This window comes from Trypanosoma rangeli (genome assembly GCF_003719475.1).
Source record: "Trypanosoma rangeli strain AM80 chromosome Unknown Tra_15.4_contig_00572, whole genome shotgun sequence".
In the NCBI taxonomy this organism is placed as follows: domain Eukaryota; phylum Euglenozoa; class Kinetoplastea; order Trypanosomatida; family Trypanosomatidae; genus Trypanosoma; species Trypanosoma rangeli.
In genome coordinates, this window is record NW_021706320.1 from 1 (window position 1) to 8278 (window position 8278).

The following is an 8278-nucleotide window of genomic DNA, read 5'->3' on the forward strand; positions in this document are numbered from 1 at the left end:
CCTACGTTTTTTTTTTCTTTTTTTGCTTCTTTGCCTTCGTCTGCACTTTCTCCCCTCCTTCGTGTCACACGGAAAAAAACGAAAAAACAGCATGAACACATTATTATTATATATATATATATTCATTTTAAATGTGTTATTTATTCTATTTTTCTTTTGTTTATTTTATTTTATTCATATATATATTTTTTAACTTTTTGTTTTTATATGTTCTCTTCGTCTTGTTGTCGTTCGTTTAGCTTTGCGCACTTCTCACACTTTTCTTTAGTACAAATTTTGTACATCTGATTATGGCTCAGGCCCCAATTTCTTCTTTACACCCCGTCCTTTTCCATCCCCCTCCTCAATAACAACACAAACCAGTGCGGTCTCTCGCACACACACACAAAGAAAGAGGGAAATAAGACAGTGAAGGAAGGAGGAGGGGAGGGGAGGGGGATACAAACACTACACGACGCACACTCACCGGCACTGAAGAAAAGTCGAGAAAGCAGATCGACATTGCACAGTATTATGATCTTCTAGGCGTCACTGATTAGACCCGTTTGTTCCAATTAAATTGATTGCAGTTTTCAAGCATTGCGCAGATGAGACGGAGGCTAGCCAAAGGTGGGGGCAGTCAACAACAAGTACGGGGGGATAACAAGGACGGGGCAAAGAAGGGGATACACAAGCTCCCATTGACCACAAAAACCTGGCTCTTCCTTCATCAGCTCCACCCAATTTTACAACGTTTCCTTCCAAGGCGTGCGTCCGCATGTTCCATCAAGCACGGTCATTCTCCTTCCTCTGTGGTTAGCTCACGGACAGTTTGCAGTATATTTTGCAATGTATCCATGTCACAATTGAATCCCGGCGAGCCACCTTTCGCGTAGACCTTACCCGACTCATGACACACTGGGTCAATGCTTCCGCTCAGATCTAACTCAGCAACACATGACCCACCGTTTTTTTGGTTGTTGTTGTTGTTGCACTGAATGCTGCTGTTGCTGCTGCTTGCGGTGGCGGTGGTAGGGGGAGTTGGGATGGTTGGGACAGTTGGGGTCATTGTCTTCATGATACCAAAGTTTTCATTGAAGACACTTTTGCCTTCCTTTGTTTGCCGAGATTGCCAAGATGGCATCTTTAAAACGTGCTGAGCCCCCGAACTGGAATTAGTAACGTAGCTTTTGTTGGCACTTGGGTTGACACTACTTGCGACAGTGGTATTTTTGAAGTTGCACGGTGTAACAGCGGCAGACCCTCCGTCCTCAAGGCAATGAAAACCATGCACACACTCGTATAGTCCTGATTGTTTATTAAGCTGCAAGTGATTCATGGAACGCACATTGTTATGCAAGCTGCAAATTCCCTCCTCCCGAGCCTTATTTCCCCGCCCCTTACGAGCACTACCTACTTGAGGAGATGCAGCGCCTGTGTATGAGGAACCTCGTGGGCTTCCATAATTGCTCGCAGTAATATGTGACGGCCATGATGGAGTCCCTGTAGGAGCACCTGCGCCTGCGCCTGCGCCTGCACCTGCACCAGTAGCATATGTTGCAAAGGTCCCCACCGCTGTGGTCTGCTGCTGCTGTTGCTGCTGTTGCTGCTGGAACATCAGAAGTAGAGCCTTTTCACAGCGCATTCGAATGTAGGGAGCAAGCCCTGGAGACTCCTCCACAAGTGAGTGCAAGACCCACAACAATACCTCCCGAGAACACACTTGAAGCAGACTTTGTGAGAGGTAAACCTCTTGGTCAGCTTGGGCCACATGTGGAATCTGGTATTGCTGAGCTTGGCATTGCATGTTTAACAAAGCAGCGGTGGCTGCGGAGGGACTATCAATGGCAATCCTGTTTGCGCCACCGTGTCTATTTCCCGTCCCCAGCGCAAACGCTGAGGCATTTAAATTCAGTGGTGTGGAACTTGCTTCCGTCGTCGTCGCCGTCGTTGTCGCTGCCGTAGAGGTTGTTGTTACTGGTTTCGAACCGCTGCTCACTACTCCTTCAAACAAGTCATACGAGGTGGCGGTTCCGTGTGTTTCCTGGAGTTTCATCTCAAGCTGCTTCTCATCCAGTTTGGGAATGGCAAACTGCCTGCGGACGTTGCTCGGCGGCCCGGCTTCTCCCAACTCTTGGATGAGGCCATCTGTTTGGGGGGTGCCTGCCACCATGCTAGATGTCGACAATATTGAGGCTCCCTCCCGCATTTTGAAGAACGCTGCGCAGGCCAGTGGCAAAGGGAACGGAAACACAACAACGCGCAAACCAAACACGCACAAAAATATAATAATAATAACAATAACAATAACCACAATAATATCAGCAAATAATCTTCCGCGCTACTCCACTCCCTGGTGCTGAAAAAGACTCCTGCGCCTCTTTGACTGGCTCTATTCGTCCCGAGCAAACGCCCCTTTCTCCTTTTTTTGAGTTGTGAATGCGGTGTGTTTCACAACCCCTTCTTTTTCTTTTTATTTTTAATGCTTCTCCTCCCGCTCCTTAATGTGTCCTCGCTGCCGCGCCACTCTTGCTGCTTCGTCTCTTGGCCTCCGTCGGATGTTTCCTGCGTGCCCAGTCGCTTCCCCCGCGCAACAACACCGTCACAATTGCTTCTCTCTGGGCGGTGACGTCCAAAAAATAAAAACGGGGAAAAAACGACCTAAAACAATGTGAGAAGACGAACGTCGCACCTTGACGCTTAAGTGCTACCTGCTTAAAACACACCTGAACAAAGTAAAGGGAAAGAACAATTCAGGCAAGGCAGCACATCAATAAAAGCAGCAGCAGCAATACTAATTGACGGTGAAAGAGTGACAAACAGACAAAATGCCGTACACTTGAGACGCCTCACGCCCCCCCTCCCCCTCCCCCAAGACTGGCGACAAAGCAGAGTCAAGGTGAAAGGGCGAAAACAAAGTTCCATTGCATTTCTCTCAATGGATATAAACACGCGCGTAAGAACAGGAACAACAACTAGTGGTAGAATCTGTAAAAGAAACCAACCATATATATATATATATATTAACAACGCGTAGCTCAGTAAATAATCCGCGCCTTGTTCATTTCCTTGTTTGCAGCCTCCCTCTTGCTATGCACGTCAGGTTTGCGCAGAAATTCATCGGCAAACTTCCCTCCCAGCGCCAGCATATACGGCAGTGAATCGCCCAATAGCGGAGATCGCAGGACACTTTCGTCGCACACGTAAACATTGCTTGTGTTTTTCACCCTAAATGTAGCTGGGTTCAAGACGGGAAATGACGCCCCTCCGTAGATGCTGGCGGACTCAAAGCGTTCACCAATCACACCAGTAAAAATGTTTGAGAGCGGAAGCGCTGTGGCCAGCTTATTTATATGCGCAACCGCCCTGTGAAGGGCCTTTTCGTCATCCGGGTGCGTCAAATACTGGGGGTCGATCGTTCCATCGGCACGGATGCAACCACGACTCTTGGGGCGCAACAGCTGCGCAATGATTTGCACCCCATGCGCCCCGTCTGATGGAGTGGAGCCGTCGTTGTTCATCGTGAAGGGTTGAAAAATAAATTTCACGTCTGGGGTTTGATCCCCAGTGCTAGACCAATAACATATCATGTCATCGTACGCAGAGCACAGCGCAGGGAGAGGCTTGCCATACATGAGATTCAGCCCCACGCACATCTGTACAAGAGGCTCCATGAAACAGTTGTGGCTCAGCGGAATGCGGGTTCGAAACTGCATATTGACTTGTGGTGTATCCCAGAAATTTGTGCCCACGGCGGGATCAATAGAAAGTGTTCCCTGCGAAGAGGCAAGCAGGCGCGGCGTCCCAATTCCTCCAGCACATAAAATGACAGTGTCGGCGTCAACACACCTGGTCTCACCATTGGGCAACACATAGGAAACGCCCGTGGTGGTCGTTTTATCGTTGTCTTTTGCGTTGATGCCAATGACCCGCGCGTTACAGACGACCTCCAGGGGGCGCTTAAGGGTGATAGCATCCATCAAGTAGCTCTGCAGGGTTGTGTGAGCAACTCCAGATCGTTGGTCTACAAATGTCTCAGCACGCCCGCAACCGGGGCGAACATGGTACTCCTTTCGATTAAACCCAGGGGTCAGAGCCGTGTCCTTTGACATCGCCTCACAAAATGACTTAAAAAAAGGAGAGAGTGCCTTGGAGCGTGAAATGAAAAATTTGCCGTGCCGTCCACGGTGCGGAGGAGAATCCTCCAAGTTTTCAAGCCGCTGCACTCGAGGGAGCAACTCCTCGCGGAAGCTCCACCCCGCACCATCCCAATCCTTTTGATCACCTAGGTTCCACGAACGGCCGCCCATAATGCCACCCCCGCCAAGTACTCGTGGGGTGGGAATCGTCACAGGCACCGGCGTGTCCTCTGCTCTGTGCGTCTTTTGCGGCGTCGTCACATTTTCACAACTCTCATAGTTGCGCCTCGCAAAACGGTGAATAAGGAGACTGCAGGGAGTGTTTCGGTACCACCGCGGCTTCTTTCGGATGTCGTCACCCTCCTCAAGAACGACGGTCGTCACATTCTCCATCGCAAGACGCCCGGCGACAAGACAACCGGTAAGCCCGCCGCCCACCACAGCAACATTGTACGTCGCCTTTCGCAAAGCAGCAGTGCGATACATTCCACTCCAGCTCCGCTACGCGGGGTTGCTATCAGCCCTTTCCTATGCCACCGATATATTTATATATATATATAAACTTATGTATGTGTGCGTGTGTGTAGAAGCAAACAGTACACACCACCACGACAGGCAAGTGGAAAAAAAAAAAAACACAGTGAAGAAGAAAGTAAAAGGACGACATTCATCTCTAATGCGCTCGCACACATTGCAATCCCCCCTCACAAAAATTAGTTCGGGTCGCTCATTTCCTTTTCCTGGTGCGTGACGTTATTCCTGTGGCACTGAAAAACACACACACACACACACGCACACGCATATATTGCGACGCAGTGCCCACAATAAAGTTCAAGGGGCTAAGGTGGAGAAAAGCAAGAACAAAAAAAAAAAAAGAAGCATGCCACGTCTGGTAAAGACATATGCTCAATTCCCTTGCACGGGAGGGGTTCGACACTCGCTTCCATAAAAATGGTCACTTCAGAGCCACAACATTCTGTGTTCGCCTGGCTCCGTGCAGGGCAGACAAAACACCGGAAGAATAATAAAAATTGTAATGGGAAGAAGAAGATACATAACAAACCAAACATAGCAAATACAGACAACTCTGTCCCAGACGTGGAAGTATGCTATCCAGACTGCAAAGGCAACCACACCACGGGGAAAAGAAGCGAAAAGACGTAATGCTACCCGGGGGCACAACATATCCCTGCAAAAAAAAAAAACAACAACAACACAACAACTCAGTGGAAGAAATAAACCCGCCCAACACGCCTTCGCTGATACACCCACACAGACGCACACGTTTTACACCTTTCATTCACGCCACCAAACACACAACAACAAAAAACAAAAACAAAAATGATCTACGCCATATTCATAATGTTATTGTTATAACTATTTCGGTTCGATGAAAAAGAGATGCAGAGGCCGGGCGCAGACAGAAGCAACAACAACAACAACAACAAAATAAGCAAATTAAAACACACAAACAAACTTGTATTCATGAACAGGGAAGCCGCAATAGCGTGTGTAAATAGCGTGTGGGGAAAAAGAACAGGTTCACCAACCGTCTAGGGCTACTGTAGAAGCTGACGATTAAATGCATCCTCGCACACAATCAGTTGTCCAATTAGAGGAATAAATTTTTGTTTCTCCTCCGGAAGCATGTCTGCCACACGCTGCATCGCCTCGTCATCGTCCGCGGTTATGTTGTTCATTTGACGGTACGAGGCTATCAGTGCAGACTCGCCCAACTGGCCCTCAAGGAACAAACGAAGTGATTCGATGCGATGCATCAGTGGATCCGTTGCTTGCACATTTGGAAGGACAAGTGTCTGTCCATCCAGCATAAACTTTGACGGGTCTGCGTCGAAGAAGGCCTCATCATTAAAGTCCTTCACCTCCGCACGCTGCTCTTCTTGCGTTAATGCAGCGTCAATAGCAGTTTGCAGAGCGCTGTAGTCCTCATCCCGCTTCTTCCCTGCACTGTCGCCTTCAGGTGTCGCTGTCTCACCATTTGCGGATGTGCAGCCAGGTTCCTCCTCTGCAGCCGTCGAGGGTGTCGGAGCACAAGGCGCCCCGTTCTCCACTAGAGGCCTTGCACACACCACCACTTCTCCTTCCTCCGCAGATTCCTCCAATGGTTGTCTCTGCTCCTGCTCCTGTTCCTGTTGTGGTGGCGGCGGTGCTTCCTGATGTTGCTCGCGCTGTTGCTCCTGCCTTGGCTCCTGTTGCGGTGCTACTTGTGGCGGATGTGGCAATGGTGCTAGGTGCTTTGGCAGCGCTACGCCTAAAGCCTCTTCAAGGCCAAGTACTCGTCTCTTATTCTCTTGAGCCTCACGTCGCATTTGCCAGTACACCTGACGCCGCACCTCCTCCGCCTCCGCTGGTTCCATCTTCCCCAACGAGTTAATATGATGCTGCCGAGCATGCGGTGAAGGCTCTAGCAAGGCTTGAGGCACGTGCTTCATCCCCTCCGCAACGGAAACGACAGGCGGATCCACACGCTCCGGTAACCCCCTCATGTCTTCCAGCACACGCTGCTTGTTCAGAGCAGCCTGACGCCGCATCTCCCGATACAACTCCACGGCATTGGCGGAAACTGCGGGCGCGTGCATCTCAAGGTCCCCATTACACTTCTCATTGTTGTTGTTGGTGGGATCGTTCTTGAGAAGCCTCTCACGAAGAGCACCCTGCCCCGCTCTCTCGCGTGCAAGACGTTCCTCTTCACGCTGCCTGTGCTTGTACTCCTCTACCTGTTCCCGCAAGTTGCGTTCCCATTCCTCTTCTCGTTGTTTGTAAACGATGGCATGCGCCTTGGCGCGTTTCTCTGCTTCTCGTCGTTGCTCGCGTATACGTGCCTCCAACTCTTTTTTCCGCTGATTGCGTTCTATTTCGGCCTGCCGCTGGTGCACCTGTATTTGCCGCAACCGCTCCTCGTTCTCGCGTTGTCGCTGCTCCAGTTGCTGCCGCAACTGTTGTCGCTCCCTCGCCAATTTCATCGTCTTCGCCTGTTCGTCCCTCCGTCGGTCCTCGGCTTGTTGCATCCTTTCCTGCGGTGACGATGGCGGTGACGGCGGGTGGACAGGCTCCTCCTTTCCTCCCTGTGGTCCAAACGGTTTATGATCGTGATGGGCAACCTGCACAGCTCTCTGCAGACTCGACAGAGAGTCACGAATATATGGAAGGAGAATAAGTTGACTAACGTTGGGACGCAACCTTGGGTCAATCTGCAGCATGGTAGAAATCAACGTGGAGAGATTCTGCGAGTAACTGCTATGTATTGGGGGATACATCCCCTTTAGGATTTTCTGCACGAGCGCCTTCATATTATTTCCATCAAAGGCGTGCGTGAGTGTTGTGAGTTCGTACAAGATGCATCCCAGCGCCCAGACATCACTCTTGTTGTTGTACGGCTTATTGAGGCAAAGCTCGGGGGAGAAGTAGTAGGGTGTCCCACACACCGTTCGTCGCAGCTCAAAGGTGTTCCGCAGGACGGCGCTGATGCCAAAGTCCCCTAACTTTATCACTCCATCCTTCGTCAAGAAGACGTTCTGGGTCTTAAGGTCCCGATGCAAAATGTGACGCTCATGCAGGTGAAGAAGCGCGAGACAAAGCTGGGAAAAGTAATGCAAAATCTCCCTTTCTGTGAAACGTGCCCCCTTACGGCTCCTAATTTTGGTATACAAATCGCCACCGTTGGCGTACTCCATCACAATATAAAGCGAACCGTTTCGCTCGTAGTGGTCCACGTAGCGGGTGATGTTGGGGTGATTGAGGGTGCGCAGGACGTCAATCTCGTGTTTTGCACTTTCCCGCTCCCCAGGTTTCATCCCAAGAAGGCGCACCTCCTTCGCAACAAACTGTACCCGATCACTGCGCCGTTGCACGAGCCAGGCCGAGCCAAAACTTCCTTTGCCCAACACCCGTATTGGGACGTAGTTCTCCATCTGAAACCTAACGCCGCTCCCGTTTCACGACTGAGGTGCGTGTGTAATGTGTGCGGGGCGCTACTGTACGTGTGGGCAATGATGAACGGTAACAAACAGACACAACGATCCACAAAACAAAACAAAAACAAAGAGTACAACCAAACACACACGCACAAAGAAATCATAAATAAAATGGGTGCCTCTTACACTTTCCCTCATATATATATATATATATATATATATATA

General features: G+C 50.0%; 3 protein-coding genes across 3 annotated transcripts, besides 9 other annotated features; all 3 read right to left on the bottom strand.

Annotated features, from left to right (window-relative positions):
• Nucleotides 1-410: 410 nt before the first annotated feature.
• Nucleotides 411-437: a microsatellite.
• A 338-nt stretch (nucleotides 438-775) lies between these two features.
• TraAM80_09388 (uncharacterized protein) lies at nucleotides 776-2188 on the bottom strand (the record flags this gene model as incomplete). The annotated part of the gene is made up of 1 exon (XM_029386075.1): nucleotides 776-2188. The coding sequence occupies one exon, from the start codon at nucleotides 2186-2188 to the stop codon at nucleotides 776-778; it is 1413 nt and encodes a 470-aa protein (XP_029234063.1).
• A 70-nt stretch (nucleotides 2189-2258) lies between these two features.
• Nucleotides 2259-2300: a microsatellite.
• A 685-nt stretch (nucleotides 2301-2985) lies between these two features.
• Nucleotides 2986-3003: a microsatellite.
• A 14-nt stretch (nucleotides 3004-3017) lies between these two features.
• On the bottom strand, nucleotides 3018-4604 carry TraAM80_09389 (putative choline dehydrogenase; the record flags this gene model as incomplete). Its single annotated transcript, XM_029386076.1, has 1 exon — nucleotides 3018-4604. One exon carries the CDS (start codon nucleotides 4602-4604, stop codon nucleotides 3018-3020), a length of 1587 nt encoding a protein of 528 aa, XP_029234064.1.
• A 53-nt stretch (nucleotides 4605-4657) lies between these two features.
• Nucleotides 4658-4689: a microsatellite.
• A 203-nt stretch (nucleotides 4690-4892) lies between these two features.
• Nucleotides 4893-4919: a microsatellite.
• A 393-nt stretch (nucleotides 4920-5312) lies between these two features.
• Nucleotides 5313-5341: a microsatellite.
• Nucleotides 5342-5545: 204 nt separating this feature from the next.
• Nucleotides 5546-5593: a microsatellite.
• Nucleotides 5594-5677: 84 nt separating this feature from the next.
• TraAM80_09390 (putative serine/threonine-protein kinase) lies at nucleotides 5678-8050 on the bottom strand (the record flags this gene model as incomplete). Its single annotated transcript, XM_029386077.1, has 1 exon — nucleotides 5678-8050. The coding sequence occupies one exon, from the start codon at nucleotides 8048-8050 to the stop codon at nucleotides 5678-5680; it is 2373 nt and encodes a 790-aa protein (XP_029234065.1).
• Nucleotides 8051-8140: 90 nt separating this feature from the next.
• Nucleotides 8141-8225: a microsatellite.
• A 24-nt stretch (nucleotides 8226-8249) lies between these two features.
• Nucleotides 8250-8278: a microsatellite.